The 16027-nt window shown below is 43.6% G+C and overlaps 1 protein-coding gene across 8 annotated transcripts in view; it reads right to left on the minus strand.

Moving 5' to 3' along the window:
• DMRTC1 (DMRT like family C1) overlaps window positions 1-16027 on the minus strand; it is a 71664-nt gene that overhangs the window by 34329 nt on the left and 21308 nt on the right. The window contains exon 1 of one of the 8 annotated variants that reach the window (XM_054472224.1): window positions 5808-6816. The exons of 2 other annotated variants lie outside the window; for them this stretch is intronic. In XM_054472224.1, the coding sequence (XP_054328199.1) occupies window positions 5808-6123 (316 nt within the window). In that variant the 5' untranslated portion in view covers window positions 6124-6816. Of the gene's footprint in view, window positions 1-4540; window positions 4737-5661; window positions 6817-16027 lie in introns of those variants that run through there. 5 more of the 8 variants (XM_054472229.1, XM_054472225.1, XM_054472233.1 and 2 more) reach the window with 5 other exon arrangements.

The raw sequence follows: 16027 nt of genomic DNA on the forward strand, positions 1-16027 counted from the left end.
AAAATTACAATTGAGGCAGTAACTAATAGCCTACTGACCAACAAAAGCCCAGGACCAGACGGATTCACAGCCAAATTCTACCAGAGGTACAAAGAGGAGCTGGTACCATTCCTTCTGAAAGTATTTCCAACAATAGAAAAAGAGGGACTCCTCCCTAACTCATTTTATGAGGCCAGCATCATCCTGATTTCAAAACTTGGAAGAGACACAACAAATAAAGAAAATTTCAGGCCAATATCCCTGATGAACATCCACACAAAAGCTCTCAATAAAATACTGCCAAACCGAATCCCGCAGCACATCAAAAAGCTCATCCACCACGATCAAGTCGGCTTCATCCCTGGGATGCAAGGCTACTTCAACATATGCAAATCAGTAAACGTAATCCATCACATAGACAGAACCAATGACAAAAAGCACATGATTATCTCAATAGTCGCAGAAAAGACCTCCAATAAAATTCAACACCCCTTCATGCTGAAAACTCTCGATAAACTAGGTATTGATGGAACACGTCTCAAAACAATAAGAGCTATTTATGACAAACATGGAAACATTCCCTTTGAAAACCGGCACAAGACAAGGATGCCCTCTCTCACCACTCCTATTCAACATAGAATTGGAAGTTCTGGCCGGGACAATCAGGCAAGAGAAAGAAATAAAGGGTACTCAAATAAGAAGAGACTAACTCAAATTGACAGTATATTTAGAAAACTCCATCGTCTCAGCCCAAAATCTCCTTCAGCTGGTAAGCAACTTCAGCAAAGTCTCAGGATACAAAAATCTATGTGCAAAAATCACAAGCATTCCTATACACCAATAATAGACAAGCAGAGAGCCAAATCATGAGTGAACTCCCGTTCACAATTGCTACAAAGAAAATAAAATACCTAGGAATACAATTCACAAGGGATGTGAAGGACCTCTTCAAGGAGAACTACAAACCACTGCTCAAGGAAATAAGAGAGGACACAAATGGAAGAACATTCCATGCTCATGGATAGGAAGAATCAATATCGTGAAAATGGCCATACTGCCCAAAGTAATTTATAGATCCCATGCTATTCCCATCAAGACCATTGACTTTCTTCACAGAACTAGAAGAAAAACTACTTTAAGTTTCATATGGAATCAAAGAAGACCCCATATAGCGAAGACAATCCTAAGCAAGAAGAACAAAACTGGGGGCATCATGCTACCTGACTTCAAACCATACTACAAGGCTACAGTAACCAAAACAGCATGGTACTGGTACCAAAACAGACATATAGACCAACGGAACAGAATAGAGACCGCAGAAATAACACCACACATCTACAACCATCTGATCTTCGAAAAACCTGACAAAAACAAGGGGAAAGGATCTCCTATTAAATAAATGGTGCTGGGAAAACTGGCTAGCCATACGCAGAAAACAGAAACTGGATCCCTTCCTCAGACCTTATACAAAAATTAACTCAAGACGGATTAAAGACTTAAATGTAAAACCCAAAACCATAAAAACCCTAGAAGAAAACCTAGGCAATACTATTCAGGACATAGGAATGGGCAAAGACTTCATGACGAAAACGCCAAAAGCAATTGCAACAAAAACCAAAATTGACAAATGGAATCTAATTAAACTAAAGAGCTTCTGCACAGCAAAAGAAATGATCATCAGAATGAACAGGCAACCTACAGAACGGGAGAAAATCATTGCAATCTACCCATCCGACAAAGGGCTAATATCCAGAATTTACAGGGCACTTAAACAAATTTACAAGAAAAAAAACAAACAATCCCATCAAAAAGTGGACAAAGGATATGAACAGACACTTCTCAAAAGAAGACATTTACACGGCCAACAAACATATGAAAAAAAGCTCAACATCACTCATCATCAGAGAAATGCAAATCAAAACCACAATGAGATACCAACTTATGCCAGTCAGAATGGCGATTATTAGAAATGTCAAGAAACGATAGATGCTGGCGAGGCTGTGGAGAAATGGGAACGCTTTTACACTGTCGGTGGGAACGTAAATTAGTTCAACCATCGTGGAAGACAGTGTGGTGATTCCTCAAGGATCTAGAACCAGCAATACCATTTGACCGAGCAATCCCATTATTGGATATATACCCAAAGGAATATAAATCATTCTACTATAAAGATACATGCACACGTATGTTTATTGCAGGCACTATTTACAATAGCAAAGACTTGGAACCAACTCAAGTGTCCATCAATGATGAACTGGATAAAGAAAATGTGGTACATATACACCATAGAATACTACGTAGCCATAGAAAGGAGTGGGATCATGTCCTTTGCAGGGACATGGATGAAGCTGGAAACCATCATTCTCAGCAAGCTAACACAGGAACAGAAAACCAAACACCGCACGTTCTCACTCAGAAGTGGAAGTTGAACAATGAGAATACATGGACACAGAGAGGGGAAGGGCACACACCAGGACCTGTTGGGGGGTAGGGATGAGGGGAGGCAACTTAGAGGATGGGTCAATAGGTGCAGCAAACCACCATGGCACACGTATACTTATGTAACAAACCCGCACGTTCTGCACATGTATCCCGTTAATTTTTTTAGAAGAAATAAAGAAAAATACAAATTAAAGAAAAGAAGAAAGAAAATAAGACATTTAAACGCTGAGGAAAATTTTTTAAGCACACTCTTCTAATTAATTGGTAATCATCCCTAAAGACCTTGTTAAGGTTAAAAGAATGGTTATGTGGAGACTTTTTTAAACCGAATTTGTAAATCATAAAGAAAACTTCAGTCTTCAATAGATTTACTGGTTAGCAGTATCATACATTTAAAGAAAACATAGTAGCAGTCCCAAAAGAACACTTTTAGAAAATACAGGAGGGAACACTTTCCAGTTCATTTTATGATGGCAGCATTACTTTTATTTAAAAAATAAATAGAAAAAAGATACCAGAAGAAAAAAAAAGTACTACAAACCAGTGTTCCTAATGAGCATAGATACAAAACTCCTTGATAAAATTTTAGCAACTTGAATCCAATAATACATGAAAAAAAATAATCTATTACCAAGCACAGTGTGTCCTGGGAATATAAGGTCATTTTACCATTAAAAATCCGTGAATATATTTCACCATATTAATGGAATAAAAGAAAAAGCATTTATTATCCAGATATATAACAGAAAAGTAATTTGATAACATAAAACACCCATTCATGACCAAAAAACCCAAACCACTTGATAAGTACATAAAGCAACGTCCTCAACCTAATAAAGTACTCCTACAAAAAACCTGCAGCTGGCACCATGTCTAATGGTGAAATACTGAATGCTTCTCCCATAAGATTAAAAATAAGGCAGACTCTTACTATGTGTATACAATTATCCTTGAGGTCCCAGCTAGTGCAATGAGCCAAGGAAAATAAATAAAAGGCATACAGATTGAATAGGAAGGAATAAAAAAAACCTTTCCATTTACAAATAGCATGATAGTCTATATACAAAATACTAAGGAATGCGGGGATAAACATCTCCTAGACCTAACAAGTCACATAACAAAGTTACAAGACAGAAACTCAACATACAAAAACCCACTGTATTTCAACATACTGGGAACAAGTAATTGGAGATGACCCTATTTAAAATGTCATTTATAATTACAGCAAAACAAATGAGGCATCTATTGAGAATTTTAATGTAATATGTGAAAGACCTGTATGCAGACCACTATAAAATACTGGCGAGAGAAAGTGAAGACCTAAATAAACAGAGATATATAATGTTCATTGATCAGAAGACTCAGGTTAAGATGTCAATTCTCAAGTAGTTGATCTATAGGCTCACCATAATCATAATTAAAGTGAAGAACTGTTTCTCAAAAGTTATATATCAATGCAAACGACATAGAAGATCCAAAGCCATTTGGAAAAGAACAAACATGAAGGACTTACATCACCAAAGTCTCTGACTTAATATAAAGACATGGTAATCATGACAGCCTGGTATGACCTTAAGAATTCACATAGGGATCATTGGATGAAGTAGAAGAAGGGCTAGAAGTAGACTTACATATATATAGTAAGTTGATTTCTAATAAAGGCTCAAAGATAGTTAAATTAGCTGACAATTAACTAATAGTGCTGGAAAAAGTAGATCTCTTTACGGAAGACCCAAACAACTTCAATATCTCACCATTCATCCCGACATTATTCACACTTCATGCAGGCATTAATTCAAAATAAATCCTAGATCTAAGTGTAAATTGCAAAATATTAAAACCTACAAACAACAGAAGAGAAAATCTCTGTTGTGAGGCTTGGCAACAATATCTTAGGTAGGACACATGAAGCATGAATCACACTGGAAAAATGATCAATGGACTGCTATCAAAATTCTATTAAAAATATACACTTTGGGTTCTCAAAAACCAGGGTTCAGTGTCTCTGTGAGGCACAGCTTTTCAGGTTCCTGGACTGGAACCTCGTGACTGACTTTGACTTCTATTAAACCCTAGAACAGAAAACCAGGCCTACATATTTTCAGTTGCAAAAACTCACGGTATTGTCTTGGGTTTCTACTTGTGATGCTCTCCCTTTTCTCTATTTCTTGGCCAATTTCTTTTGTCCCTCCTTTCAGGCACGCCTCCTCTGGGAACTCTTCACTGACTCCGTTCCAATTCCCAAGGCTGAGTGACTGCCCGCCTCCTCAGTCCTCCCATAGCCCCATAAACGTCCCTCCACCACTCTCTGTTACATTCATGCCTCTCTCGGTTTCTCCCTCACAGAAGAGCTTGAAGCAGAGCCTCATTCAGGGCACGGCCCATGATAGGCTCACAGAGATCAATTCTGTAGCCTCAGGATTATGTAAGAGATGCCTTCCTAAACAGCACTATTATTTCAAAAGCCAAATAAAGGCTCTGAGGCCACCTACTTCCACTTTCCCTTCAGGGTACTGTTTGCAGGGAGCTCCTGTGAAGTCAGCGGTGCAGACCCCACAGACCTGGTTAGTAAACAGGGGGCATAACTTGGCAGCATTGCTTGTAACCCAAATGTCAGAGCCTGATTTTGACATAGCAAGACTAGGCAACAAGGAGCTTTCACCTCTGCTCTTCTACTTTCTTTTGTTTGTTTGTTTGATTTGTCAGTTTGTTTTTGAGACAGAGTCTCCTTCTGTCTCCCAGGCTGGAGTGCAGTGGAGTGGTGCCATCACAGCTCATTGCAGCCTCCGCCTCCCAGGCTCAAGCAATCCTCCCTGCTCAGCCTCCTGAGTAGGTGGGGCTACAGGTGTGTGCCACCATGCCAGGCTACTTTTGAAATTTTCTGTGGGGGTGGGGTCTCCCTATGCTGCCCAGGCTGGTCGGCTGTTCTACTTTCAACTCACCCCAGCCCAGGCCCTTCACCTCTCCCTCTCTCTCACATTTTCCAAGCCCTCCAGGCCCTAAACCACCTGATACTGACTGTTACACAGACGTGGAGTCTCACATAAACCTCTGGAAAGAAAACTGCTGTTGATTTGGACTCTGGATACCATTACCCAGCTCACTCTCCTTGCTGTGACGATTCATTTGGACTCATACACCTGCCCAGGGCATCCATGTACATAATCCTGTGAATCAAAGGCAGGAGAGCACCCACATGGACACTCGGGTCTGTGGCATCCCCACCAAATGATGACTCACCACCAGCTTGAAGACCTCTGCTTTTTCTGCTCGGCAAGGAGAAACGTGGCTCGAGCCTGCTGAGAGGGCCAGGAAGAAGAAGCAAAGGAAAGAAAGATTGGAAGAGTGGGAGTACGAGATACAGAAACAAACGGAATGTGACATACCAGAAATGTATCCGCTGCTGGAGCACGAGACTGTAGGGGGGAGGGACGATGGGGCAGGGGCAGAGGGGCTGAATGGGGCGTGGAGGCGGCAGGCCCTCGGCCTCTTTGCACCCGGCAGAGTGACGAGCTTCGCCGGTGTCTTCATTGAAGTCCTGTTGGTCCCTACCGGCATATCGCACACTCCTGGAAGCATGATCTTCACTCCCTTCCTTCCACCTGCTGACCTGGTGAGTCTGGCTTCCCTCCATTGTCCTGGAATGTCCCCTAGGAGGCTGGGCTTTGGTCTGTGCAGGTCACTGCTGCATCCCCAACCCATGGAAGAGGGCCGGAGATGCACACAACAGTTGCGTAAGGGAAGCCAGGGATGGGAGGGATCATCAGGATCCAGCTATTGAGTCTGTCTTTCAGAATGTGAAAGGGCCGCAAAAAGACCCTGAGGAATGGGTGGCTGTGTCTGACACCGCGGAGGACCCATCCAGTGGCACAGGCTTGCCCAGGGAACCTGCTCTTCTGCGAGGGTCTCGGAGGAGCCGGTTCCCGAGGGCCCTGGCATGTTTCACCAAGTGCTTCAGGCGAGAGCTCCTTCGGAGCCAGCCTCTGCCTCTCTCACTGCTCACCACCAAGCCCATCCGCCTCCCCTTCCTGTTCCACCAAGAGAACCTCAGGCCAAGTCAGAAATCCCCAGGGCTCCCGAGGGTCCACTTGTCACTCTGCTCTCCTCCCTAGGGGAGGACACCGGGCACTCGGAATCTGAGACCACCGGAGCCACAGACACAGGCGTGAACGGTGACCGAGCCCCCTCTGCTGCTCCATGCCCCTGCTCGCCCCAGTGTCCCGGTCACCGGGCCTGAAATAAATGCTGGCACGCTTGACTGTTTTTGCTTTGTGGCATTTGATGTAACTTTCAACACGTTGGCTGAACTGGGGGTGGTCAGCTTTGGCGGTGGTGGGGTTGTGAAGGGAGAGAGCTAGCATCTTCCTTAGCCCTGTTAGGCTGTCCCCCCTCCTCCTCGAGGCAGCGCTGCTTGTTACTAGGTCCTGGTGGCAATGGGCTGTAGCCAATCAACGGTGAGTCTTCCACGGCTCACAGCTCTGACCCTGGCGGGGCACTTACATGCAGGAATGAGGACGGAATAACATCTCTTTTACCCCCAGCAATGCACACATTCTTCATATCTGAGGAAAACTGGGCGGTGTTTACATGCAGAGGCGAGAGGGTCATGTGGAGGAAGAATCTGTGGATCTCAGAAAAGGTGTTAACCCCTATACTGACAAAGAGCTCCCAAGCCCCCCTACCCCACCACAAGACAGAGACCCCTTCCAACAGACGGCCTTGTCTCCAACTATGCATTGTTCCTTTCCATAACATGAGGACTTGATTTTTTTTTCTTTTGCCTTCCTAAGGTGACCTTGATATGTGTTGCAACACAGTATCAGCAGGAGAATTCTGAAAGGGGGGCAGTTGGAGCATAATTGTCCCTGTTAACTAACAACCATGGAGGAGGCCTTGTTAGAAACTGCAGCACCAGGAGTCACCAAAGTAAATGGACAAGGATATTGGATGTGCTTTTTAGCATCAAGAAGCCTAACTAGGACACAGGAACACCAAAATTCTCTCTCCCCCTCCCCTGTCTCATGTAGTCCCCTGTGCAAAGCCAGGAGAGAAAAAAAAAAAAATGCTTTCTTAGGGCCTGCTGGGTGAATTACTCACCCTCTGGTTCTTCAGAGGTCCAGGGCCTTTAAGCTCAAATGAAATCCAGCTGGGGTAAGGTTCAGGTAGGCGACAGCATTTGGAAGTCCCACAGCCCTTTTCCTGTATTCCTGGGGAACAGCCACGGTGAGACCCATGGGTACTGAACAGACAGAGCTGTTAATTATGGAGTGATGGAGTTCTTTAGATCCCATGTCTCTGCAGCTTTTTCGATGGCACAGGTACCACCTATCTCCCCACAATGCCTCTGTCCTCCTGAGCTGGGCCCTAACTCAGTGGGGGAAGTTCAGCTCCATGTTGCTGCTTCTCCAAAAGGGGCTAGGACTTCACATCATGGGGTTTAGCCCTAAACCCCATGTTTAGTCCAAAAGAGGAGCAGCGTTCCAACTCCCTAGGGCTGGGGGCTTGTTGGGTGTTCGTTCCTTCATAGCTGCTGTCATAACCATGAGCTCAGTCATTGCACTGGTAAGGGAGTGTCAGGGAGAGTCTGTGCATGCATGTGCATGGGCATGCTTGTGCTTGTGTGTGTGTATTTAGGATGCGAATACTTGTTGAAACAAGAAATGATGTGGGGAAATCTGGTGGATAGGGCACAACTCGGCAGTCACACTTGAAACCCAAGTGGCAGAGATGGGATTTAAAGGTAGTCAGACTCAGCAACAAGGAGCCCTGCTCCCCAGCACCAAACTCTCTCCAGGGCTCTCCAATCTGATCCTAACATTGTCCAAGTCTGCTTTGCCCAGAACCATATGCCCACTACCCACCAGATGCTGACTGACTCCCACACACAGCACTACGCATCATCTCCTGAAAGGAACACCTCCACTGCTGATTCAACCTCTAGTTGCCATCGTCCACCTCAGGCCCTCTTGGGTTGGATGGACCATGCGGACTTCCCTGCCTTCCCCATTGTGCAGGCCAGTGGACTCTGCAGCCTCACAGCAGAAGATGCTTTCCTCTGCCAGCCCCGTATACACAGGAGATTCCACTCATGTTGAAATTTGGTCCCCAAGGTGGTGGTGCTGGGAGGTGAGGCTTAGTGCACGGTTGTTTGGGTTATGAGGGCTCCACCTTTGTCCTTGTAGGTGTCTTGGTGCTCTCCTCACAGTAGCGAGTGAGTTCTTGCTCTGGCGAGACTGGATTAGTGCTCGTAGGAATGGACAAAGTGCCCAAGATAGTAGGTTGCTATACAGCCAGGATGCCCCTCAGGTTTTCTCTCATTGCATGTGTCCACTTCCCCCTTGACCTTCCTCACCACATTATGACACAGCACACAAGCCCTCGCCTGAAGCTAGGGCCATGCCCTTCAACTTTCCAGCCTGCAGAACCATGAGCTAAATAAATATTTTTTTGTTTATAAATCACGCAGTCTCATGTATTCTGTTACAGCGACACAAAACAGATGCCCGTGCATCTCGAGAGCAGGCCCATTACCCGTTGCATAATGAACCATTTGAGCATACAGGGCAATCACATGCAGGAATGGGGAAAGACAGGTCAGCAATAGGGGAAGGCACGGGTCGTCAGCTTTACACCTTTGTTTCTGAAATATGACTGTGACCGAGTTATGAGTTCTTCTCCTTTGCTTACACCTCCCCCCAACCCGCGTTTACATCACCTCACAATCCCCGTGCCTGAGAGATGTCTCAGGTAGGTCAGTAAAGTAAAGTGGGCAGTGCCTCAGAAGAAGGTGTGGGGTCAGAAATTCCACTGCTCCAGGATCACCCAGCACTTCTGGTGAACAGAAGACCATTGGACTGTGCGAGTGAGCAAGAGATTAAGCTTGTTTTTCTGCCCCACCCGTCCTCAATCTCTCTGGTGCTATGTTCCTGTGAATCCTGGGCAGCCTTACAGAGGTAGCAACATTTGTACTTAGCTCCATGAAATGTTACACAGCCTGCTGTGTTACAGGAGCGTCACATGCTTTTGTTTTATTATTCCACCATCCGGATCAAGGTGAGTGGTGTGATCACCATTCTGAGGTCCCATCGCCAGCACAAGAGGGAGCCAAGATACAGTCCCTGGTTGATCTGAGGCAAGGACCCTTCCATTACAGCAACGCAGTCTAAGAGCCACTGTCACCAACTACAAATCTAGGGGGTCCTAATGAACTGTGAGTTACAGCCCATGCTCTTGGTGATGGGGACACTGTACTTGCAGTCCCACATGCAACAAAGCTAAAACATTCATGGAGTCAGGGTTCCCAGGTAACAGGGTGCTTGGAGACAGTTCCCACCACACAGTGCCCAATCTCCTCCCACACTTCACCCACTGGGGAATTGTTTTGACTGGTAAAATGATGGTGCGACCTAATGGGGAAAAAACTGCATCTGTCGTGCCCCTCCTCCAGTGCTCCCCATGGTCACCTGAGGTAATTCTACAGACCGCCAGAGTACTCCTGAGAACAGTCGGAAGACTGCTGCTCTCCTACAAAAGATGGAGCCTAACCGTGGGCCTTCCAGACACATACTAATGAGTGATGGGACCTCACATTGGTCATATCAAATCACATTCATCTGTTTTATTTCCTGTAGGGGGAAAGCTGCATCTCGCTGGAACCCCCAGAGTGGTGCCCTCAGCGTCACAGGGTGGGCAGCTCAACCTTTAAGCCATCCCAAGGGGGAGCACACGCTCCAAGGCCACTCTCATAAAAGGCTGACCCATCCTCACTGCACTGATTACAAAGAGAGACTTGGCTTTCCTGGGACTCCAGCATGAGGAAGTGTAATGAGATCATGCCAGTGAGGGTCAACGTGGGCTTTGCTTGTTTCTGTGACCCTGCCAGTCAATTTTATTCATTCACTGGCCATCTTTAGACACCCCTAGTCTCAATCACAGAAAATAGATGGGCATAGGGAGAAATTGTGCCCAAAGAAAATGCACTCACTCACTCGTGGGTTTTAAAGTTTGTGGGGAAAATTAGTGGAAGAGGGTTTGGAGGGAAGTGGCACTATTTGAGAGATGCTTTTCATAGGATAGATAGAATGGTGCTGTGTTAGGTTGGAGGTGGGCCTGGGGCAAGGTCCAGAGAGGGGCCAAGGATGACACCCAGGTTTCTGGCTTGAGTGACTTGTGGCCCTGGGGTACCATTGACCAAGATAGGGATCACAGGCGGAGGAGGAGAATTCAGTGAAAGGCTGAAGAAATCGGGTCTAGTCTTCGGTTCTGCCAAGTTTCATATAGCTGATGGGTTGCTGAGAAGCTACGTTGAACATACTTGGCAATTACACAGGAAATAACCAGAATTCTACCCCATTCAGGAAATTTATACACATCCTGTTCTTGTTTCGGCTTGGTTTGGAGTTTTTTTACATACACGATAACACATGTATGTTTTGGTGTATGGTGTAAAGGTGAGGCTCAAAACTGGTGGTGCTCAACCATGTTGGGTAATATTTGCAGGCTGTCCCAGGCCCTAATTGGCCACTTAAGGGCGGACAAGACCTGTATTGCAGAGACATCATAAACCACTGGCACACACCATGGAGCATGGGTTAGGAGGCTTTGGCCTTGGTTTACTTATTCATCAGTGTCCTCTGGGGATTGTGAGGGGAGGGTGAACAGCCTCCTCCCAGAGGTAGGAGCTAGACTTGTCTTATTTACTTGCTGTGAAAACTAGATGGGATAAAACGTGTGGGGGCGTGCCAGGCAAAACCTGGTCCCCAGTAACAGTGACTATCCATATCTACCGAGAGGACAGGAGCTACGGATTCTTTGGGTGGCATTTGTAACTCCACTGGGAATAGTATCATCAGCGGGCATTTAATGATTAGTAGTAATATTGATGACCATTTGTCTCATAATACACAGCTCTGGTATGTTTTCTGCAATTGCCTGCATGAGTAATCTGTTGGACTTGCATCATGTTCCCCATGTTCTTGTTTTTTGTTGTTGTTGTTGTTGTTGTTGTTGCGGGTACATAGCAGGTGTATCTCACTTTCTAATATCTTCCAGGGCTGTTGGGAGCTTTCTCATTACTCCTCACAGCAGTCCTGGGTGGTTGAGAAGGACCGATGCTATTACTCTTTGTGGGGGCGGGAAGGAAAGCGTCTCACAGAGGGGTTGTGAAGATTACTTGGGATGCCCCCTCCACAGAGCAGCTGGTGTTGTACCAGGCCTAGAGGCAACATCCATCAGGTTCCTTGAGATCAGGCCCTTTGGGATAAGCGTTGGATGCCATTTGTCCCCAGATCATCATCCAGCAGCAGTCATTTACATGCAAATCATGATGATACTAGCAATAGCTGCTAAGCCTGAGAGGTTGCATTGATAAGAGCTATGGGCTGCTGAAATGATTGCTGGAGGTATGTCTCACCCCCTTTCCTTTTATCCCAGCTGGGGTCAAAGAACCCACCTTTCTGACACTTGCAACGGTGGCTCAGAACTGTTATCTGGTTATTAGAGAAGTGGCCAGGAGAGAGCCAGTTGCTTAGACAAAGTCACAGTCAGTGGTGGGTCTTGTCCTGGCCCCCAGATCTCCCAACCCTCACTACAGCGTCCTGTCCAGCAGGCCCATTATTATGCCCCTTCTTCTGCCATTCCTTGTCTTGTGGGCTTTGAAGTAGGCACACGCCTCTGAGGACAAAAGAGGGCTTGTTCTGCTACATGCTGTGTTCCCTCTGTGTCTAGGAGGAGGCCAGTATGAATGGGGCTTGAATGTTGGCCTATAGCCTGCCATGGGCCCGCGTCACTGCATAGCTTTCCAGTTAGGCACACATAGGTTGGGATCTTGGATTAGAATCTAGGGACAAATCCCTGCACCTTTTCTTAGCCTCGCTTTCTGCATTTGAACACTGGGGTAAATAGGAGGAGTGACGTCAGCAAGAAGGCTGAACAGATGATCCCACAGTACCACTCTTCTCACAAAAGTACAACTACAAATTAATCAAAGACGAGAATACCACCCTGATTTCATTAGAACTTGGGGGAGAAGCAAGGAAACTTCCTGGGATGACAAAACTGAGAAAAACCACAACCAGTAAGAGGAACAACAGTCACGTTAGACTGTGCCACCTCCTCCCCCAAACCAGCATAATGCTACCCACAGAGAATTTCTCTAGATCCACAATTTCTGAGGTGGAAGGAGGGAATTGGAAGTGGACATGTGACCTCCCCACCAGTCTGGGAATCTTCATGGGAAGTCCCCTCCAGCCCTATCCCATGGGTACCCTTCAGAGTTCCAGAAGAGAGCTGAAACACCTGGGGTAAATTGGGAACAGAAAGTGGGTGCACTGATCACAGCAACTCTCACGTGGATCTTGGCAGCTGCTCTGTGCCACGATCAGTGGGCATGCCAATGCTGAGGAGACTGGCCAGAACCATAGCACTGCTGGGGGCGCAACACACAGGAAGGCCCAAATCCCTGGCCAGATTTCCCACTAAGCCCGTGTGATCACGTGGAGCCTTCCCTTGACCTGGAAAGAACTAAAAGGTTGGCAATAATGGGCCAGTGTTCGCTTAAGTCTTCCCCAGACCAAGAAACAGTGGCAGGGCAGCAATATAGTTCCAGTGGAGCATTTAAGTTCTGGTGCTCACAGTAAGTCTTTTCCAGACTGAAAGCAACAGCTGGCCAGGGATGAAGTTCCAATATTAAGTAGTAAAGTTTTAACACCACCAAGGAGCAGCTGCAAAACCTGGAAGAGGTGAGCATCTCCTTAAACACACAGACATCAACATAAAGAGACAAGGATTGTGAAAACTCACAAAATATGACACGCCAAAAGAAACCAACCAAACTCCAGTAACAGACCCAGAAAAACTGAAGATCTATGGAATGTCTGACAGACAATTCAGAATAATCCTAAAGAAGTTTGGGGAATTACATGACAATATGGATAACAAACTAAATAAAATTTGAATAACACTCCAGGAACAAAACAAAAAAAATTGACAAAGAAATAAAAAAAATTAAAAAAAAAAAAAAACCCAGAAGTCCTAAAATAGAGAATACAGTGACTGAACTGAAAACCTCATTAGAAAGGTTTAACAGCAGAGTTGACCAGAGGAAAGAATCTGTAAGCTCCAAGACAGCACATATATAGAGGAGGAAAAAAGACAAAAGCATTTTAAAAGAGGGAAGAAGGACTTTAAGAATTATAAGACATCATCAAGAAGATTAGGCTCTGCATAACAGAAATTACTGAAGAAGACAAAAAAAAATACAAGGTCTAGAAAGCATATTTAGAAAAATAATGGCTGAAATTTCCCAAATCTGGAGAAAGATCACAGCATTCAGGCACAGGAAGCTCAGAGGTGACAAATAAAATTCAACCCAAAGACAAATTCCCCAAGGCACACCATATTCAAATTATTTAAACAAATCAAAGGCAAAGAAAAATGCTCAAAGCATCAAGAGGAAAACAACAAAAACAACATATCACACTCAATGGATCACCAATACAGCTTTCAGTGGATTTCTCACCAGAGACCCTGCAGGCCAGGAAAGGGAGGAATGATACATTCAACATGATGAAGGGGAAAAAACTGTCAGTCAAGAATACCATATTCAGCAAAGCTATCCTTCCAACAAAAAAAGAAAGAAAAAGACTTCCTGAAACAAAAAGAAAAGAAAGAAAAGAAAAAAGGTGAGAAAAATCATGAACACAACACCTGTCTTACAAGAAATGCTAACGGGGTTTCTTCAGTCTGAAAGAAAAGAACACTAACATGTAAGAAAAAAATATCCAAAGGTATAAAACTCACAGGTAATAGTAAGAAAGCAGACAAATTTACAATGCTATAATATTGTCATCGCGGGTTGCCAAATATATCTTAAGTGTGAAACCTAAAAGACAAAACTGTTCAAAACAGTAATAGCTACAACAATTGGTTAAGAGATAAGAATACAAAAAGATGTAACTTAAAACATCAAAAAGTCAAAGTGTGGAGGGAGGGGTGAGTTAAAGTGTAGAGTTTGTTTTTGTTCGTTTTTCCTGTGATTAAAGTTAAACTGCTATCTGTTTAAAATAACCCGTTGTAATTATAAGACATATTCTGTACATCTCATCGTGGTAACCACGAAGCAAAAACCTATAATAGGGACACTAAAATATAAATAGGAAGGAATCAAAATTTACTACTAGAGAAAAATACATAACAGCAAAAGAAGACAGTAAGAGCGAAACAAAGGAAGAACCGATCAACCAAAAAAAAAAAAAAAAAACCAGAAAACAGGTAACAAAGTGGTAGTGTTAAACTTTTACCTGTCAGTGATAAACTTGAATGTAAATGGACTAAGTTCTCCAATTAAAAGACATAGAGTGTCAGAAGCTAAGGCAACTGTCTACTAAAATGGGTTGGCCTTTTATTTTTCCACCCTAGAGACCACTAAATGTTTTTAAACTAACATAAAACAACTGTGATAAAGAGTGAAATGAAGGATTCAGGCAATGCCTCATCATCTTATCTTTCCCAGATAATAAAATAAAACCTCCTAAGTAAACCATCTCCCTGTTTATATTTTTGTGTCTTCCATTAGTCTATACTTCATTTAGCAACCAGAATGAATACTTGTAAAAGAAAAAAAAAAAAAAAAGACATAGAGTGGCTAAAAACACAAGCCCCAACTAAATACTGTCTAAAAGAAACTCACTTCGCCGACAAAGACACACACAGACTGAAAGCAAAGGGTTGGAGACAGACATTCCATGCAAATGGAACCCGAAACAGAGTGGGAGTACCTCTATTTAGATCAGATAAAATAGACTTTATGTCAAGAACCATAAAAAGAAAAAGACAAAGAAGGCCATTATATGATGTTAAACAGGTCAATAAAGCAAAAGGATATAACAATTGTAAATATATGTGTGTGTATATATATACATATGTTTTTGTAACAATTGTATATATAGTAATATATATTACAAAATATATGTATTTTAACAACTGTAATATATATTGTAATATATATTTGTTAAATACATATATTTTAACCATTGTAAATATACATATTTTGTAAATATATATATAGTAAATATATATATATTTATAATTGTTATATATATATGCACCCAACACCAGGGCATCCAAATATGTAAAGCAAATATTAAAAGACCTGAAAGGAGAGATTGACCATAATACAATAATAGTGAGGGACTTTGATACCCCACTTTCAGCAGTGGACAGATCATCCAAACAGAAAATTAACCAAACAGAAAATTAATGTCGGCGTTAAACTGCACTCTAGACCCCATGGACCTAACAGATATGTACAGATCATTCCATCCAAAAGCCACAGAATACATATTTTTTCTCAACAGCACATGAAACATTCCTCAGAATAGACCATATGTTAGTTCACAAAGCAAGTCTTAACAAACTTTTAAAAATCAAAATCACATTGAGTACTTTCTGACCACAGTGAAATAATCAATAACAGAGGGAATATTGGAAACTGGGCAAAGTCGTGGAAATGAAACAACATGCTCCTGAACAATGGATGGGTCAATGAAGGAATTAAAAAGGAAAAAGGAAATTTAAAGATTCCTTGAGACAAATGAAAATGGAAACA

This window comes from Pongo pygmaeus, chromosome X (genome assembly GCF_028885625.2).
Source record: "Pongo pygmaeus isolate AG05252 chromosome X, NHGRI_mPonPyg2-v2.0_pri, whole genome shotgun sequence".
NCBI classification, from domain to species: Eukaryota; Metazoa; Chordata; class Mammalia; order Primates; family Hominidae; genus Pongo; species Pongo pygmaeus.